The sequence below is a fragment of the Boleophthalmus pectinirostris genome, unplaced genomic scaffold (assembly GCF_026225935.1).
Source record: "Boleophthalmus pectinirostris isolate CB_2022bp ecotype Guang Dong unplaced genomic scaffold, ASM2622593v1 HiC_scaffold_12, whole genome shotgun sequence".
NCBI classification, from domain to species: domain Eukaryota; kingdom Metazoa; phylum Chordata; class Actinopteri; order Gobiiformes; family Gobiidae; genus Boleophthalmus; species Boleophthalmus pectinirostris.
In genome coordinates this window covers 3,657,606-3,677,443 of record NW_026571018.1, presented here as the reverse complement: position 1 = coordinate 3,677,443, position 19,838 = coordinate 3,657,606, and the positions used below count along the sequence as shown (strand labels likewise).

At 43.6% G+C, this 19,838-nt stretch overlaps 2 protein-coding genes across 3 annotated transcripts in view; one reads left to right on the top strand and one right to left on the bottom strand.

The window, feature by feature from the left end:
* The first annotated feature begins 1,648 nt into the window (after positions 1–1,648).
* Positions 1,649–17,804, top strand: trappc14 (trafficking protein particle complex subunit 14). 2 transcript variants are annotated; one of them, XM_055148866.1, is made up of 13 exons: positions 1,649–2,119; positions 3,655–3,917; positions 4,568–4,663; positions 4,797–4,926; positions 5,158–5,244; positions 6,087–6,207; positions 6,843–6,990; positions 7,510–7,592; positions 10,863–11,014; positions 12,759–12,892; positions 13,015–13,093; positions 14,356–14,470; positions 16,095–17,804. In XM_055148866.1, exons 1-13 carry the CDS (start codon positions 1,954–1,956, stop codon positions 16,249–16,251), a joined length of 1,731 nt encoding a protein of 576 aa, XP_055004841.1. In that variant the 5' UTR covers positions 1,649–1,953; the 3' UTR covers positions 16,252–17,804. The 2 variants fall into 2 exon arrangements, with proteins under 2 accessions (XP_055004841.1, XP_055004842.1); XM_055148867.1 differs by lacking the exons at positions 1,649–2,119; positions 3,655–3,917 and adding an exon at positions 4,198–4,208 and having other exon boundaries at positions 4,566–4,663.
* Positions 17,805–19,232: 1,428 nt separating this feature from the next.
* The window catches only part of zgc:152891 (uncharacterized protein LOC767741 homolog), a 16,309-nt gene continuing 15,703 nt past the window's right edge, over positions 19,233–19,838 (bottom strand). The window contains exon 15 of the mRNA XM_055148949.1: positions 19,233–19,838. This exon is cut by the window's right edge and continues 646 nt beyond it. The gene's annotated coding sequence lies outside the window, so the exon portion shown is untranslated.

Sequence of the window (19,838 nt, the reverse complement as noted above, 5' to 3'; positions counted from 1 at the left end):
ACTACACACACACACACATGACCATACACACACTACACACACATGACCATGCTCACAATGACCGTACACACACTACACACACACTACACACACAACCACACGCACACATGACCATACACACTACACACACACGACCATACACACACACACACACATGACCACACACACTACACACACGACCATACACACACACACACACACATGACCACGCGCACACATGACTACGCGCACACATGACCATACACACACACGACCATACACACACATGACCACACACACACACGACCACGCGCACACATGACCATACACACACACATACACACGACCATACACACTACACACACACTACACGCACGACCACGTGCACACATGACCATACACATACTACATACACACACGACCATGCATACGCATGACCATACACACACACACGACCACGCACACGCATGACCATACACACACACACACACGACCATACACACACGCACACGCATGACCATACACACACGCACACGCATGACCATACACACACACACACATGACCATACACACGACCACGCACACGCATGACCATACACACACACACACACATGACCATACACACACTACACACACACGACCACACACACACATGACCATACACACACTACACACACACTACACACACACACACACGACCACACACACACATGTACATACACACACACACGACCACGCGCACACATGTACATACACACACACACACACACGACCATACACACACACACGACCACGCACACACACGACCATGCACACACACGACCACACACACACACAGACGTACACACATGTACATACACACTACACACACGACCACGTGCACACATGTACATATACACACTACACACACAGAGACGCACACACGTATACATACACACACTACACACACACACACACGTACGTACACACGTATGGTTTAATGTGATAATAAAGTATCGGTATCATGTGCTGCTGTATCAATTTATCACCAAGAGGATTTTCTGTTAAAGTTTTGGTGCTTGTTTTGTGGAAATGTCACACATTTGATATTGCACTGTTTTGATGATTAAAATGTTTGTGTTTCATATGAACTTTGCACTAGACGTGGTTTAACAAAGACTTTTAGTGTCACAGACATGATTTAGCCTTTATTTTTATTGAACCGTATCAAATTGATTTGAAATACAGTTAAATGGATCGTATCTAAAGTGCACTGTATCGAGGTATGTGTTGTGTTGTGGCCGCAACTTCTTGATGACACCATTGTGATTGAGACCACACAGTGGTGTCACTGAAGCTTCAAAAGCTTCAAGAACTGCAGTGCAGATCGTTTTTTTCTTTTGCACAATTTTTGTCTTTGGACCCAGCACGCAGTCGCAGTTTTTGTTGGATGTGCGTGTTTGTATCTGACGGTTCAGCTTCACTGTCTCCACAGTGGAAATGTGTCTGTGAGTCACGTGAGCACATCATCCTGTCAAACAGTTTCTGTGTTGATGAGACCTTTTCTTTACCCACGTCCTGGATGAGTTTCACTTGATCTCATCAGGACGTGGAGGAACGCGGACGCACGCGGGGCTCAGTGACGCTGTCGTCCTGTAGGGGGCGGTAATGCACCGCTCCATTGTTTACCAACACAAACGCCACAGAGGAAGAGCGCACTCCTGTCTCCGCATCTGCATCGTCCCGTGTCCTCCTCCGGTGTCTCCGCTCTGTCCCGGTGTCCTCCCCCGGGGCCCGGCATCCTCCCGCCGCCTCCCGCCGCCTCCTCCGTGTAAACCCGGAGCTGTCGCCTCCTCTCCCCGGCTCTTCCTCCTCTGCTCCCCGGGCCTCGGCGCCTCCTCCCCGGCTCTTCCTCCTCTGGTCCCCGGGCCTCGGTGCTCCTCTCCCCGGCTCTTCTCGCGGTCCTCCCCGGGCCTTGGCGCCTCCTCCGCGGCCATGGTGCAGGAGATGGAGTCTCAGTGTGAATACCTCATGTACTTCCCCGCGGTGCCGCTCAGTGAGCTCAGTGACCCGGCCCGGTACCGGAGCCTCCCCCGCCGCAGTCACCTGTACCTGGGAGAGACCGTGCGCTTTCTGCTAGTGCTGCGCTGCAGAGACTCACGTAAGCACGGCCCGGACCGGCTCAGAACCGGCTCCGAACGAGTCTTTGTCGGATTTGTCCGAGAGGAGTTGGGGGCAGGTCTGAGCTCACGGAAATACAGCTGTGAGAAAGATCCTCCAGGCTTCCCGGGTCCAGTTTAGTCCTGGTTTAGTCCTGGTTTAGTCGGTTCAAAGGGAAATGCAGTCGATTTTGAGAGAGAAGCACTCAGTTAGTCCAGGTTTAGTCTTTAGCCCGGTTTGGCCCTGCTTTCGTTCTTTAATGAAGATGCACTGTGTTGCCGGTTTGCACATATGACTCGGTCTTGGTTTTGGTGCGGTTTGGCTCGGTCTGGCTGATGCTGTCTGGTCTAAGTGCTTGTTGTGAGACTGCCCTGGTTTGTGCTCGTGTGCCCCGTGCTCCTGGCCTAGTTTGGCCCGGTTTGCCTCGGGTTTAGGTTCATTCCGGTTTAGTGTTTGTTTTGACGTGTCTGTTTTTGTGCATCGCGCGTCTGTGCAGTCCCAGCGGCGGCCTACAGGGGGCGCCACGCTGTAATAACGCACGCATACGGTTTGTGCTCATTACACATTTATAACACATTTATTATACATTTATAACACATTTATTATACATTTATCATACATTTATTATACACAATTAAAGGGTTATTACAGAGAATCACGTGATGTTATATTTGAAACTATTACAACTCTTCAAGTAATAATGTGTAAAATAAAATAAGATCTTAAATCATGTTTTTTGCCCAAGTTTAGCCCTAGTTTTAATCCTGTTTCAGTCCTGGGTCAGTCCCGTTTCAGTTCTGGTTTAGTCCTTGTTTTAGTCCTGGTTTAGTCCTAGTATAGTCCTGGTTTAGTCCTAGTTTTAGGCCTGTTTTAGTCCTGATTCAGTCCTGGTTTAGTCCTGGTTCAGTCCTTGTTTTAGACCTGGTTTTAGACCTGGTTTTAGACCTGTTCAGTCCTGGTTTAGTCCTGGTTTAGTCCTGGTTTAGCCCTGGTTTAGTCCTGGTTTTAGCCCTGGTTTAGTCCTGGTTTTAGACCTGGTTCAGTCCTGGTTCAATCCTCAGTTAGACCTGGCTTAGTCCTGATTAAGCCCTGGTTTAATCCTTGTTTAGTCCTTGTTTAGACCTGGTTCAGTCCTGGTTTTAGTCCTGGTTTAGTTCTGGTTCAATCCTTGTTTTAGACCTGGTTTTAGACCTGGGTTAGACCTGGTTTTAGACCTGTTCAGTCCTGGTTTAGCCCTGGTTTAGCCCTGGTTTAGTCCTGGTTTTAGCCCTGGTTTAGTCCTTGTTTTAGTCCTGGTTAAGTCCTGGTTTTAGGCCTGTTTCAGTCCTGGTTCAATCCTCATTTAGACTTGGCTTAGTCCTGATTAAGCCCTGGTTTAATCCTTGTTTAGTCCTCGTTTATACCTGGTTCAGTCCTGGTTTAGACCTGGTTTAGTCCTGGTTTAGTCCTGGTTCAGTCCTGGTTTAGTACTTTTTTAGTCCTGGTTTAGTCCTTGTTTAGTCCTTGTTTAGTCTTGATTTTCTGTCTCTGGTCCAGGTCTGTCGGAGTCCACAGAGTCTGGGTCGTGGCGGGATTTGGCGTCCTCGCTCTGCGCCGTGGCGAGCGTCTCCCCCGGCGACAGCTCCCGTCACCGTGGTAACCACCATCACCACGGCGACGAGCAGGACGACTACATGGCGGCGGCGGAGGCGGCCATCGCGGCGCTGGGCAGTCGGGTCGACTCGAGGTGCCGAAGCTTCAGAGACTGTAAACCCCTGATCATCCACACGTCCAGAGGCCACAGGAGGGCCAACATACAGGTACTAGACCATGACTAGACCACAACTAGACCGGGACTAGACCAGGACTGAACAGAGACTTTAAACTCCTGAATTATCCACATGTTCAGAGGGCACAGGAGTGCCAACATACAGGTACTAGACTGGGACTAGACCGGGACTAGACCGGGACTGAACCGGGACTGAACCGGGACTAGACCGGGACTAGACCGGGACTAGACCGAGACTAGACTGAGACTAGACCGGGACTGAACAGAGACTGTAAACCCCTGATCATCCACATGTTCATAGGGCACAGGAGGGCCAACATACTGGAACTAGACCAGGACTGAACCAGGACTAGATCAGGACTAGACCAAGACTAAACTCTGACTGAAACAGGGCTAGACCAGGACTGAACAGAGCCTTATCCAGGCCTGAACCAGGACTACATCAGGATCGGACCAGGACTGAACCAGGACTGAACCAGGATTAGATTGGGACTAAACCAGGACTGAACTGGGCCTAGACAAGGACTAGACCAGGACTGAACCAGAACGGAACCAGAACTGAACCAGAACTACATCAGGATCAGACCAGAAATGGACCAGTATCAGACCAGGACTGTACCAGGACTGTACCAGAACTGAACAAGGACTGAACCAGGACTAAACCAGGTGTGTGTGTTTCAGTCTCCTCTGGATGAACCTGTAGTTCTCTCTGATGAGGTCATCTTTCCTCTCACCGTGTCTCTGGACAAGCTCCCGGTCAGCACGCTCAAAGTCAAGGTACTAGTACTACAGATAATACTACTACTACTACTACTACTACTACTACTACTACCACTACTACTACTACTACTACTACTGTTAGTCCTCCATCTGACCCCTTGCTCTTCCTCCTGCTCCTCGTCTTGGTCAGGTGATGGTGACAGTGTGGAAGAGGGAGCAGGACAAAGCGGAGGTTCAGGAGCTTGGTTATCTGTCTGTTCTCCAGCAGAGGGCGCCGGTTCACACGTTCAGACATGACCTCAACACCTTCAAGGCTCAAGGTACGAAGAAGAAGAAGAAGAAGAAATAACACATTTTAAAAACAATAAAATTAAAATAAACTCCAGGTTAGAAAATACACTTTAAAGTCTCGGTAACTGATGTTTTCCACGTAGTTGTTCCTTGTTCTAGTTCTAGTTCTGGTTCTAGTTCTGTTCTTCGTGTTTTTAAGGCAGTAAAGGCACCGTGATCGTGACGTGACATTTGATGTTTACGTTTTGTCTTTTTTTCAGTGAGTACGACTCTGAGCGTGCTCCCTCCTCCCACCGTGCGCTGCAAACAGATGACTGTGTCCGGGCGCCACCTGGCTGTGCTCAAAGGTACTGCACCCACAACACCCCTAGACCTGGTTTAGACCTGGTTTATTCTTTGTATAGTTTTGGTTTAGACCTGGTTTAATTCTGGTTTAGTCCTGGTTCAGTCCTGGTTTAGATCCAGTTTAGTCCTGGTTTAGACTTGGTTTTGGTATAGTCTTGGTTTAGACCTGGTTTAGACCCGGTTTAGACCTGGTTTAGACCCAGTTTAGACCTGGTTTAGACCCGGTTTAGTCTTGGTTTAGACTTAGTTTAGACAGAATTTAGTCTTGGTTTAGACCTGGTTTAGACCTGGTTTAGACCTGGTTTAGACCTGGTTTAGACCCGGTTTAGTTCTGGTTCAGTCCTGGTTTAGACCTGGTTTAGACCTGGTTTAGACCCGGTTTAGACCTGGTTTAGACCCGGTTTAGACCCGGTTCAGTCCTGGTTTAGACCTGGTTTAGACCTGGTTTAGACCTGGTTTAGACCCGGTTTAGTCCTGGTTTAGTCCTAGTTCAGTCCTGTTTTAGACCTGGTTTAGACCCGGTTTAGACCTTGCTTAGACCCGGTTTAGACCCGGTTTAGTCCTGGTTTAGACTTGGTTTAAACCTGGTTTAATTTTGGTTTAGACCTGGTTTAGTCCTGTTTTAGTCTTGGGTCAGTCTTGGTTTAGACCTGGTTTAGTCTTGGTTAAGACCTGGTTTAGTTCTGGTTTAAACTTTTTTCAGTCCTGATCCAGTCCTGGTTCAGTTTTAGTTTAGTCCTGGTTTAGTCCTGGTCCAGTCCTGTTTTACTCCTGGTTTAAACTTATTTCAGTCCTGGTCCAGTCCTGTTTTAGTCCTGGTTCTGACCCAGTTTTCTCTCCTCAGTCTTAAACGAGTGCTCTCAGGAGGAGCTGAGTATTCGTGACGTGAGGATTCTTCCGAACCTGAACGCGTCGTATTTGCCCGTGATGCCCGACGGCTCTGTGCTGCTCGTCGATAACGTCTGGTGAACTCTTTATTTCATCTGTTTTCATTTAGTTTAGTTTCAGTACTGTGCAAAAGTTTTAGGCAGGTGTAAAAAAAAGAAATGCTCTAAACAAAGAATGCTTTCAAAATATAAATAATGATTGTTTGTTTTTATCAATTTACAAATGCAAGCGACCAAAAGAAAATCTAAATCAAATCAATAGTTTTGCCTTCAAACCAACATCAGTTCACACAAAGTGGTTCCCACAAAGTCAGGGATTTTGTAGGGTTTTGATAGACTTAGACATTAAGACATTAAACTTAGACAAACTTTATTGATCCACAAGGGAAATTATTTGAATGACGACACTGAAAATACAGATTTCAATTAAAACACTTTTAGAGGGGTATTATTCAAAGTCGACTTTTTGGAGCTTTTGCAGCACAACGGCTTCAAAAATGCCTCTCCAGGAGAAGCAAATCAAGCCAAAATCAAGCAAATTCTCCTGTAGTGCGACGGCCTTAACATGGTAGAAAGACAAAATAAATAATAATAAAAACTCCGTAATACCTCCTCTTTAAATGTAAAAAAATAGATGATCTAGTTTAGTGTTAGTATGAGCTGTTTTGTTGAGATTTTGAGTTTTTGAATAAGGTTTTTGTGGTGGTTTTCAGTCACCAGTCGGGTGAGGTGGGCATGGGCTCCTTCTCGCGCGTGGACACTCCCTCGGGCAGATTACCCAGCATGCTCAGCGCTCTGGAGGAGCACGACTTCCTGTTCCAGCTGCACCTCAATGACACCAACCAGGAGGAGTCCACAGAGGTACAAGACCGGGTTTAGTCCTGGTTTAGTTTTGGTTTAGTCCTGGTTTACTCATGGTTTAGTCATGGTTCAGACCTGGTTTAGACCTGGTTTAATCATGGTTTAGACCTGAATCAGACCTGGTTAGTTAGTCCTGGTTTAGTTTTGGTTTAGTCCTGGTTTACTCATGGTTTAGTCATGGTTCAGACCTGGTTTAGACCTGGTTTAGTCCTGGTTCAGACCTGGTTCAGACCTGGTTCAGACCTGATTCAGACCTGGTTCAGACCTGGTTTAGTCCCCTGGTTTAATTCTGGTTCAGAACGGATTCAGACCTGGTTTAGTCGTGGTTTAGATCTGATTTAGACCTGGTTTAGACTTGGTTTAGTCCCCTGGTTTAATTCTGGTTCAGACCTGACTTAGACCTGGTTTAGTCCTGGTTTAGTTCTGGTTTAGTCCTGGTTTAGTTCTGATTCAGACCTGATTCGAACCTGACTTAGACCTGGTTTAGTCCTGGTTTAGTCCTGGTCTTTCTCTCCTCAGGGTCTGGAGGTTCCTCTTGTTGCCGTGGTTCAGTGGTCGACTCCCAAAATGCCGTTCACCAACTGCATCTACACCCACTACAGGTGAGAAATACAGTTTTCACCTACCCCCTATCCCCGCCCCCTGTGATTATTGAAAAGACTCTGAGGCCCCATCCACACTAGTTCGAATTCAGCTTGTTTTCGTTGTGGATGTTTTCGTTCACACTAATCCGATGGAAAATGGCTCCAGAGACGGAACGATCTCCCACAAATTCATGTTCGTTCAGATCTGTGTGGAAGATTGAAAACGTTGATACACTGTGACTTGCATCTTCCTGATTCTCTGGGTTCGTGACGTCGTTCATCCACACTCTGAGCCGCCGTGCTCGTCTTAAAATCCAGTGTTACTTTCGGTAACAACTGAACCTCGTTGTCAGTCCACGAAAAGACACACTTGCGAACTTCCTCGGCTCAAAATCGGCTGCCGCAACTTCAGACTCGGTGCTCCACTTCCTTGTTTTTACCGCCCACATGACATCGTGACGCCAGCCTCGTCATGTGATCAGCGTTTCAGGCGGTTTCGCGTTACTGTGTGGAGGGAACAGACACAGAAACGACATGTCTGGACACAAATCGTTTCCGATACGGTGATTGGTTTCAGTGTAAACATAATGTGAGTCACACACGCAGGGTTCAAAAACATCTTTTTCTGCACCTGTTTCTAATATTAAACAGGGGATATTTTACATACTGTATTCACTGAAAAACAACTTATTTACATGTTTTATAAGTCAAAAGTCACTCCCCCTTCAAAGCGCTTTCACATTATAATCAATTTACATTTTGCTAATTAAACAACTACACATCCCATCAGGTTTGTGAAGTTGTAGTGAACAATTTTGTATCATGTTTTTTGTGTATTGTCGTGTGGGAGTGGGGGTGATGTGGGCTTGTGTGGTCCATGTATCATTCGTTCCTTCGAATTTCAAACAAAAATGGAAAACAATAAAATGGGAAAATAGTTTATTTCATTTTTCTGTTTTAGTGTCAAACAAAAAAACAGATTTCAACCTCTAATTACAATATTTAATGTAAAGTTTATTTCAGATAACACCAGTTAAAAAACAGTCATCGTGCCTGTTTCAGTTTTGATATTTTATTCTCTCTGGTTTATTTGTCCCAGATGTTTTGCTGCCTAGCACATATTTTTAAGTTTGGATGCATCAGTCTGTATCAGTGGATGTTATAGGCCAACTATGTCAAACTCAGGCCCGGGGGCCAAATTTGACCGACAATATAATTATATTTGGCCCATGAGATCATATCAAATATGTATTAGAGCTGCCCACCGACTACAGATAGACTATAGAGACATTGTTTAATTAAAAATGTGTCATTTTATATTTTGCTTTTTTGGATTCAATGTTTAAGCAAAACTGTTATTAAACTTTTATTTTAGTAAGAAAAGGTTTAACTTTACATATCTCGAAAGAAGAGAAAACATGCAGATGTTGTTGAAATTTTTCAAAAAATATTTAGTTTGGCCCACGACTTTCCCAGTTTTTAATTTTGGTCTCTGTGATTTTGAGTTTGACTCCCCTGCTCTAGGACGTGTCTGACATAAAGATCCAGGCTAAAATCAGAGTTGTTTGGAGCAGGAAAGACACATGCGGAAATTTCCTCCACACTGAAGCAAAATGGAATTAAGATGAGCTCAGAAATGAGTACTTGAAGATTTGGTGAAAAACACAACTAAGACTGATGCAGAATTGGAAAAAGCTGTATAGGCTCATTGTGTGAACAAACATGTCCTCTCCCTTTATAGCGACACGTTTACTTTTTTACTTTCGTCTCTTAGAAAGTCATTGTTGAACTCTACAATGAGAAACGGGAAGCAGAGATCATCTCCTTTGTTCAGCTGATACTGAATTCACACGCGCAACGCTGAGCAGCAGAACTTCAGATAAACCAGAGAGAATAAAATATCAAAATTAAAACAAGCACGATGACAGTTTTTTGATTGGTGTCATTTGAAATAAACTTAAAATTAAATATTGTAAATAGAGGTTGAAATCAGTTTTTTTGTATGACACTAAAACGGAAAAATGGGCTGAGCCTTGTACAGAATCTTACAGCTCCCCTTAAGAACCGTTTGAATAGGGCTCGGGAGAGATCGCTAAATTACTCAAACATGCACTGACGTCTCTAAAACGTCTTCAGGCAGGTTTTTGTTGAGGGAACAATGTTATAACACAATAAAAAGCTTCAAAAAGTACATTCTGCATAATAACCTGATGTGAAATAATATACAGATGAAAAATAATAATTATCTGAAAACACAACGTTGAGCTCGTAAACGCTCGGGGACTTTGGGCTGGTGAGTGGAGTCGGTAAAAACATGTTTGTGAAATGTTTGTGGTCAAAAGTTACAAAACGTCCACACAAGATAAAAACAGAAACACATCTTAAGCTGTTTACATCATCACCACAACCTCAAGTCCTGGTTTAGACCTGGTTCAGTGTCTCTTTAGTCCTGGTTTAATCCCTGTTCAGTCCTGGTGTAGTACTAGTTCATTTCTGTCCAGTCCTGCTTTAGTCCTGGTGTAGTCCTACTTTAGTCCTGTTTTAGTCCTGGTTCAGTCCAGGTTTAGTCCTACTTTAGACCAGGGTTAGTCCTGATTTAGTTCTGCTTTACTTGTGCTTTAGTCCTAGTTTAGTCCTACTTCAGCCTGGTTTAGTCCTGCTTTAGCCCTTCTTAATCCTAGTTTAGTCCTGTTTTTGTCCTACTTAAGTCCTTTGCTTTAGTCTTACTTCAGTCTTGGTTCAGTCCTGCTTTAGTCCTGGTTTAGTCCTGGTTTTGTCCTGCTTTAGTCCTTTGCTTTAGTCCTTTGCTTTAGTCCTGCTTTAGTCGTGGTTCAGTTCTTTTTCAGTCCAGGTTTTTTTCTACTTCAGTCCTGCTTCAGTCCTTTGCTGTAGTCCTGGTTCAGTCCTGGTTCAGTCCTGCTTTAGTCCTGGTTCAGTCCTGCTTTAGTCCTGCTTTAGTCCTGGTTTAGTCCTGGTTTAGTCCTGGTTTAGTCCTGGTTACGCCCTTTGCTTTAGTCCTGGTTTAGTCCTGGTTTAGTTCTGGTTTTGTCCTGCTTTAGTCCTTTGCTTTAGTCCTGCTTTAGTCGTGGTTCAGTTCTTTTTCAGTCCAGGGTTTTTTCTACTTCAGTCCTGCTTCAGTCCTTTGCTGTAGTCCTGCTGTAGTCCTGCTTTAGTCCTGCTTTAGTCCTGGTTTAGACCTGGTTTAGTCCTTTGCTTTAGTCCTTTGCTTTAGTCCTTTGCTTTAGTCCTGGTTTAGTCCTGGTTTAGTCCTGTTGTTTTTGTTTGCAGGTTGCCGAGCATTCGTCTGGACCAGCCTCGTTTCGTGATGACCGCGTCCTGTCCGCGCACCGTCAGGGTCAAAGAGCACTTCCGGGTCAGATACGTCCTGCTCAACAACCTGCAGGACTTTCTCGCCGTCCGGCTGGTGTGGACGCCCGAGGGTAAGGGTCAAAGGTCAAAAGAGGTCAAGTGTCAGAGGTCACGGGGCCAATAAGGCGTCACCCAAATATGACCAAACTCATATATAATCATGTTTAATGCAGACGGGAGCAGTTAAAATGAATATTGTTCAGATGCAGATGTGTGTTGTAATACACTGAGTTCTTGGGTCTAGTCATTAATAGAAATAATCAGGTTCAACATTTGTGAATTTACCTTTTATATATTTCATGGTAAAGAACAAAGTAAATCACTGGGGAAATCTGGCTCTTGCCTCCACTTTGTGAAGTTTGTGGATGACACAACTCTGGTGGGTCTCATCACCGAGGACGAGACTCACTACAGGAAAGAGGTCGACCTTCTGACCACGTGTTTCAGAGACAACAGCCTCCAGCAGAACGTCAGCAAGACTAAGGAGATTGTTGTTGACTTCCAGAGAGGTCACACCCAACAAAATTCCAGGGAGTGCAGCCAGGAAGATCACTGGTGCACCACTCCCCTTCCTGCAAGACAAATACACCACTCACCTCACCTGCAAAGTAATCACAATTGTGAGTGGTGCAAGTCACGCCACATGAAATCTGTTCAGCCTCCTGCCCTCAGGAGGAGCCTTCGTTCCTGCACCACCAGATTCACCAACAGCTTCATCCACCAGGCTGTTAGGATGCTGAACTCTCTCCCCTCTCTACCCACCAGGCTGCCAGGAAGCTACAAATCTGTGTCTCCCTAAAGAAGAACTTTGGATTTTTCCTTTTATGTTATATGTAGTTAATATGATTAAGTGAGATTCAGGAGCAGGACCAGGCCTCAGCCGCCCTCTCCTTTCACCAGCGAACCACAACTCACCTCGACCACACCTCTAATTTCCAAGAAGCCTATATGTAGCAGCCTTTCCCATCATCCCAGTCTGTCTCGGCGAACTCGACCCCACCCTCCCATCCCCTATTTTGTCTTTCAGTCATAAGATCCCTACAAGGAGGGTCCTGTTCCACCTGGGCCAGTTGAAGATTGAGACGGAGCCCCCACCTAGAGTCTCAACCCAGCCATCTCTGCCCCGCTTCGTACATTATCAACAAACTTCTTCGCACTATGTTGTTGTTGGTGTGGTCCTAGCTAGTGAATATTATTTAATTTAGAAGATTGAGAGTGAGAACATGATTTAAATTTTTCATATGTTCATATGGAAATTTCACAATAAATGTTTTGAATTTGAATCTGAGTGTCACATCATCACATTCTAGAATCTCAAAACCACAAATTTGCCAAATTTTTTGGGAAAAAAAAGTACAAATTTGAGGGTTTACTTTTTGGTCATATCATTATTCAAAAATAGTTTGGTTCAATACTTCTCCGACCCCCAGCTTCTTTCATATTTCTCTTTATAAGCCTGTGAATCTGATGATCCCTCTCTCCTCCTCATATGTTTCTTCCCACTCTCTCTCTTCCTCTTTCTTTCTTGTGGTTTGGATGGCCCCTGTCCTCTCATCTGTCGTATGTTTCTTCCTAGTCTCTCCCTCGTTCCTCCTCCCCTAACTCTTCTCTCTCTCTTTGCTCGTGGACAGTCAGTTGTATGTCTCTCTCTCCTCTCTACTACTCTCTCCTCTCCTCTGTCATGTCTCTCTCTTTCTCTGCTTGTGGTTCAAACTACCATTCTCACCTCCAATTGTCACTCTTTCTCTCCTCTCCCTACAGTTCTCCTCTCCTTCCTCCTCTCCTCTCTCATCCGTCTCTTTCTCTCTCTTTCAGCTCGTGGCTCTGATGACCCGTCACTCTCCTCCGTCGTATGTCTCTCCCCGCTCTCTAACCTCGGCCACTGCAGAAAAGGAAGTACTCTCTCCTTCAGCGTGGGCTTCCAGATCCTGCGCCCGGGCCTGTACGAGGTGAGCGCCCCCTGCAGGACAGACAGCACCTCGTCTGTTTCATTTTCAAACAAACACATCTCGTTTACGGACCGTGTGTGTGTGTTTGTCGATTTTTCTCATTTTTTGTTTCTTCTTTTCAGTTGAGCCAACACATGAAGTTAAAGCTGCAGTTCACCGCCTCAGTGTCCAACCCTCCTCCAGACGCCAGACCGCTCTCTCGTAAGCACACGCCTGCACCTGCACACCTGTCAGCACCTGTCTCTACAAGTGTCTGTTCACCTGTCCACCTGCACCTGCACTTAAAAAAATACATACTGTATTTTTCGGACTGTATGTCACTCCGGAGTATAAGTCACACCAGCCAAAAATTGTGTATTGAAGAAGATAAAAAAATATACAAATCCCACTTTTTAGGGGGAATTTATTTTATAAAATCTGAAACCAGGAACCGATATTTCATCTTGAAAGTCAAGTTGTAGTAAAAACAATAGAAGAGAGAACAACAGACTGTTAACGTCACATATGAACAGTTCTTCAGATAAACTATAACATAAACAACAGAACAGAACAAGTTTAACAAACTCCATCTCACTCCAAATCAAATCCATTCAATTCTTCATCCTCGGTGTCACTTCTGAACAACTCGGCCTCAACCTCCGGAGGTAAACAGAGCGCCACTTCCTCTTCTGTGTCGCTGTCATCAGACTCAGCGTCAGTTCCAGTTAGAATTATTTGGGTCTTTCTGAATCCCGACAGGATGGTTTCAGTGTCACTGAAGTTCAGGCTTTGTCCATCCATCCAGTGACTTCAGGAAAGTTTCATGGTGCATCCTCCCGATGTCACAAGTTTCTCTCTCACTCCAAACTTTCTTTCTGCTGCTCAATTTCCATTTTCAACTGCAGATTTCACAAATTGCAGTTTATAATCTGCAGAATCTGATTGTGTTTTTTGGTTGCATTTGTGTTCAGTCTTCTCAGTCGTCTTTAACATTTAAACTTTAAACTTATAAAGTGTTCAGTGGTGCAGAAGTAATGGTGCGATCGACTGACATGATACAGACAGAACAGACGCTCTTTCTGCAGGAGACATGCGCAGTAGAGCCAAGTGACAGTGGTGCAGGAGGAACAGGAGCAGCAGATACTGACACACAAGACTAGAGCGCCCCCTCCAGGCTTCACTTTCAACATTTTAATATATAAGTCGCAGGAAACACCCAAACCAGGAAAAAAGAGTGACTTATGATCTGAAAAATACGGTACTACATTTTCTTTTATGATGGAACGTACTCAACCGACCTTACATTACTTATCTCCTGTACGCAGTAAAATACAATACAGTAAATACAATAAATAGTATCACTTGTATTCATAAAGCGGGATGATTCTGTGTCTTTTTCTGCCTCTCCCCCCTCCCCTGTGTACTTTGTATATTCTGTTTGTAAAATACTGTATGCTCACGTGTTTCTCGTTTATCTGTGTCAGGTAAGAACAGTCCCTCGTCTCCGGCCGTCAGAGATCTGTTGGATCGACATCAGGCCAGTTTAGGACGCTCCCAATCCTTCTCCCACCAGCAGCCGTCCAGATCACATATAATGAGGTACTACTACTACTACTACTACTACTACTACTACTACTACTACTACTACTACTACTACTACTACTACTACTACTACTACTACTACTACTACTACTACTACTACTACTACTACTACTACTACTACTACTACTACTACTACTACTACTACCACCAGCAGCCGTCCAGATCACATATAATGAGGTACTACTACTACTACTACTACTACTACCACCAGCACGTCCAGATACATATAACTACTACTACTACTACTACTACTACTACTACTACTACCACCAGCAGCCGTCCAGATCACATATAATGAGGTACTACTACTACTACTACTACTACTACCACCAGCAGCCGTCCAGATCACATATAATGAGGTACTACTACTACTACTACTACTACTACCACCAGCAGCCGTCCAGATCACATATAATGAGGTACTACTACTACTACTACTACTACTACTACTACTACTACTACTACTACTACTACTACTACTACTACTACTACTACTACTACCAGCAGCAGCCGTCCAGATCACACATGAGTTACTATTACTACTACTACTACTACTACTACTACTACTACTATTACTATTACTACTACTATTACTATTACTACTATTACTATTACTATTGCTATTACTATTACTACTACTACTACTACTATTACTATTACTATTACTACTACTACTACCGCTACTATTAGTACTTTTACTACTACTACCACCGCTACTACTACTACTACTACTACTACTACTACTACTACTACTACTACTGCTTCTACTACTACTACTACTACTATTAGTACTTTTACTACAAATACTACTACTACTACCACCAACAGACTTCCAGATCACATATAATGAGTACTACTACTACTACTACTACTTCCACTAGTACTATTACTACTACTTCTACTACTACAGAGTCTGGTTTACATTACTACTACTATTACTATTGCTATTACTGTTACTATTACTATTACTACTATTATTACTACTACTACTACTATTTCTACTACTACTACTTCTACTATTTCTACTACTACTACTTCTACTACTACTAAGTCTGGTTTACATTACTACTACTATTACTACTACTTCTACTATTTCTACTACTACTACTATTACTACTACCACTACTACTTCTACTACTACTACTATTACTACTACTACTACTTATACTACTACAGAGTCTAGTCTGCTTTACTACTACTATTACTATTACTACTACTACTACTTCTGCAAATACTACTACTAAATCTACAACAGCAGCCCTGCAGGTCACATATCATGAGGTAAACACAGAAGTACAGATGTAGTACTTGTAGTACTGTGGCAGGTCAAAAATTGTCAAAAATAGGGACATTTCTTGCATAAAACTGGGACAAATCAGTGTTTGTGGATAAATCTGCAGGGACACAGGGCTCAAAACTGGGACTGTCCCGGGTAAACAGAGACGTCTGGACACCTTATATTTGTCTAATGTGTCTTATTGTAAACAACATTTTGATGGTTTTGTGAATTTCTGCTTTCAGCTGTATTTACATTTACAACTTATGTTTTGTGAGAAAAAGTGTCTCTCTAGTGTCCCTCTCGCGTCCCCTTTGACCTCTGACCCTCTGTCTCTGTGTGCAGGACGGGCAGCGCCATGGAGCGACGTGCCATCACCCCGCCCGTGGGCTCCCCCGTCGGCCGCTCCCTCTATCTGCCCCCGCCCGAACGCACCGTGCTCTCCCTGGACAAGATAGCCAAGAGGGAGTGTAAGGTGCTGGTGCTGGACGCGGCCGCTTAGAGGAGGAGAGGAGACGAGGAGAAGAGGAGACAAGGAGGGAAGAGAGGAAAGGAGACCAGGAGAGGCAGAGACGAGCAGCTAATGAGCCAAGACGGAGTGTAAGGTGCTGGTGCTGGTGCTGGTGCTGGACGCGGCCGCCTAGAGGAGGAGAGGAGACGAGGAGGAGGAGACAAGGAGGGAAGAGAGGAGAGGAGACGAGGAGAGAGGAGTAGACAAGGAACTACTGAGCCAAGACGGAGTGTAAGGTGCTGGTGCTGGACACAGCCACTTAGAGGAGGAGAGGAGACAAGGAGGAAGAGTGGAGGAGACAAGGAACCAAGATGGAGAAGAGGAGAGAGGAGACGAGGAGAGGAGATGAGAAATAGAGGAGAGGAGGAGATGAGGAACTAATGAGCCAAGAGGGAGTGTAAGCTGCTGGTGCTGGATGTGGCCTCTTAGAGGAGGAGCGAGGAGGAGAGGAAACGAAGAGAGAAAACGAGGAGAGAAGACGAGGAGAGGAAACGAAGACAGGAGAGAAGACAAGGAGAGAAAACGACAAGAGCAAACGAGGAAAGGACACAAAGAGAGTAAACGAGGAGCCTATACCCCCCCTCTAAACACAGCCTGCACCCTGCTCTCCCTAGACAAGATCATGAAGAGGGAGAGCAAGGTGCTGGACGCGGCCTCTTAGAGAAGAGAAGACGAGAAAACAAGGAGACAGGAGAGGAGGAGAGGAGATAAGAGATACTGTAAGATGCTGGACGCGGCCGCACGAGGAGAGGAGACATTGTGAGTGGTCTTGACCCTGTGTCGATGCGGCGTCTGGTTTGGTTCATTTTGGCCAGAAACTCCACGTAAAACGAAAAAAAACAAAAAACATAAACAGTTTTGAATGTAAATGTCCCAAATTGGCCGCGCTTCTTTTACTACTGCTTCTTCCTGCTGTTACGACCTAAACCGAAACCTGAATCAAACCCACAACCCTCTGGTTCTGAGGCGCGTGGAGGAGCCTGAGCCAAACGTATCAAACCGGCTTAAACTTGAATATTTAACGTGTTTAATGTATTTATGATGTTTAAATGTGTGAACTACTGACGCGCCGCAGTGAAGGGGCAGGAAATGTCCAAATAAGGGCACACAGGGTCACGTATTTTTTTGAGTTATTTTTATTTATTTATTTAATTTTAATTTAAGCTGAAAAGTCTTGCTCAGAGTCTAAACCATTTCCTGGTCACAGCACGGTCTCACTTGTTTTTAGTCGAAATTTCAGTGGTTTAAAAATTGCAATTTGTTTGATTTTTATTTATTTTTATTTTTTTTCCAGAATTATTAAGTTTTAGTTTTTAGTGTAACATACAAACTTCACTCTGGGAAACGAACTTGAAAACGTCTGTATCATCAACCAACGAGGAACAAAATATATGCTGACTGTAGGTGGCGCCGTAAGTTTTTAATCATAGGAAATGTTTCGAAAAGAGAGAAATCATTGAACTATTCAGAGCTTTTAAAAATGCTGTAGTTGTTTCCTTCTCATTGAACCTCTGAAGTTGTATTTAGACGTGAATCCGTGTGTCATTCGTTCAAAATTGAAATTTAAAAAAAACGCTATTTTCTTCATTATTTTTTGAAAAAACAAAAAATTAAAACCAAAAAAGGACTAAAACAGGGAAAACTCAGGACTGAACCAGGACTGAACCAGGACTGAACCAGGACTGAACCAGGAGTGTTTCGGATGGGTCCGGAGGTGCACCTAGGTAGACTGTTGGGTGATCAGGACTGAGCCTGGGACCAAACTGGGACCAAGACCAGAAATGAGTCAGGTACTAAGACCCGGACTGAGGCCAGGACCTGGTTTAGGTTAGTCCTGGTTTAGTCCTGGTTTAGTCCTGGTTTAGTCCTGGTTTTTGGTTTAGACCTGGACCTGGTTTTGGATTTTGGACCTTTTTGTTTTTTGGTTTTGACAAATAATGAAGAACAATATTTTGTTTGACACAAATTCTGTAATTTCTGGACTATAAGCTGCTACTTGAACCCTGCAGTTTACACAACAACGCTGCGAAGTTCTCATGCTAAATGAACATTAGTGAGGGAGACACGTCATGAATCATTGCGTTAAATCAGGTGAGCGCGTAAATGACGAGAAGAAACGTTTCAAACTTCAGTAGCTGAACATCCACTCAAACCTGATTGACAGAACTAGCCCCGCCCCCGAGAGAGAGACACACCTATCCCCGCCCCCGAGAGAGTCTGAAATCTACTGAAATCCTCCGAGACACTGACATGATACAGACAGAACAGAGACTCTTTCTGCAGGAGACATGTGCAGGAGAATCTCGTGAAATTATAGGAAATTTTAAGTTATGGGTTATGGGTAATTTTTATTTTTGAGCCACTAGCATTTTATTATTATATAGTTTTTTAAATTATTGATTTTAATGATGCACCTTTGTTTAATTCTGCTTGGGGAATGCAAACGAATGGAAAACATTTCTTTAAAAAGTACAAATAATCAAACTTGATTATTATTATTATCATTATTATTATTATTATTAATTATTATTAAATTTTATTATATATATATATATATATATATATATATGTAATTTTTCTCTTATTATTTAATTTCTCTTATTACAGACCAAAAAAATCGAAATATTTCTTATTTTTAAAGGCGCTGTAGCTGATTTTTACTGTCTTAAAAACTTTACTGTGAAAAACGGCGCTAGTTCATTTTAAAAAGATTGTAGTGGTCGTAAGTTATTCCGTCCTTACCTTATGTTTAACTAGCATGCCAACCGTGCACAAAAACACTTTATAATCAGATGCAGACTGTACACACTGGACTTATTTTGACCTCGAGAGCTTTTTTTTTTTTTCCTCAAATACAGAAATGAGGTCGGTTATTTGAAGCTCGTGCAGCGAACTGAGCCTCTTCACTGCAGCGCGCAGAAACAGCCAAATGCGGAGTGAATTTAAAAACATTTATTTATTATTTTGTCCATAACATTTCCTGTTTTAACTTATTCCTTTGTCGCTGTTTACAAAAACTTTTCCTTTGTTTTTTTACTGTGACAGAAGTTTGCCTTAAGTTTCACATTCCGTCCTTTTATTTCACGTCAAAGCTGGAGTTTCATTTAAGTTTAAAAAAAAGTTGGGTTTTTTGTACAATTGTTTAAAAATCATTCCTCAGTTTGTCCACCTGATGGCGCCGCTTCACAGAAAGTATTTGCCAAAAGTGTAATTTAAATAATTGTAGTTTTTTGCTGCAACTTTGATTTTCAAAAAAGCATTTTTCATTCTGTAAAAAAAAAAAAAATACAAAGGATGTTAGAACTCAGAGTATTAGACGCTGTTTTTATTTTACATTTACAATAATAACAGACATTTTAGGAAATAATGCTGTTTAAGACTGAGTCCACATGAAGGACTGGTTTAGACCTGGTTTAGACCTAGTTCTTTTAGTCCTGGTTTAATCCTGGTATAGACCTGGTTTAGTCCTAGTTTAAACCTAATTTAGTCCTAGTTTAGACCTGGTTTAGACCTGGTTTAGACCTGGTTTAGCCCTGGTTTAGACCTGGTATAGACCTGGTATAGACCTGGTTTAGCCC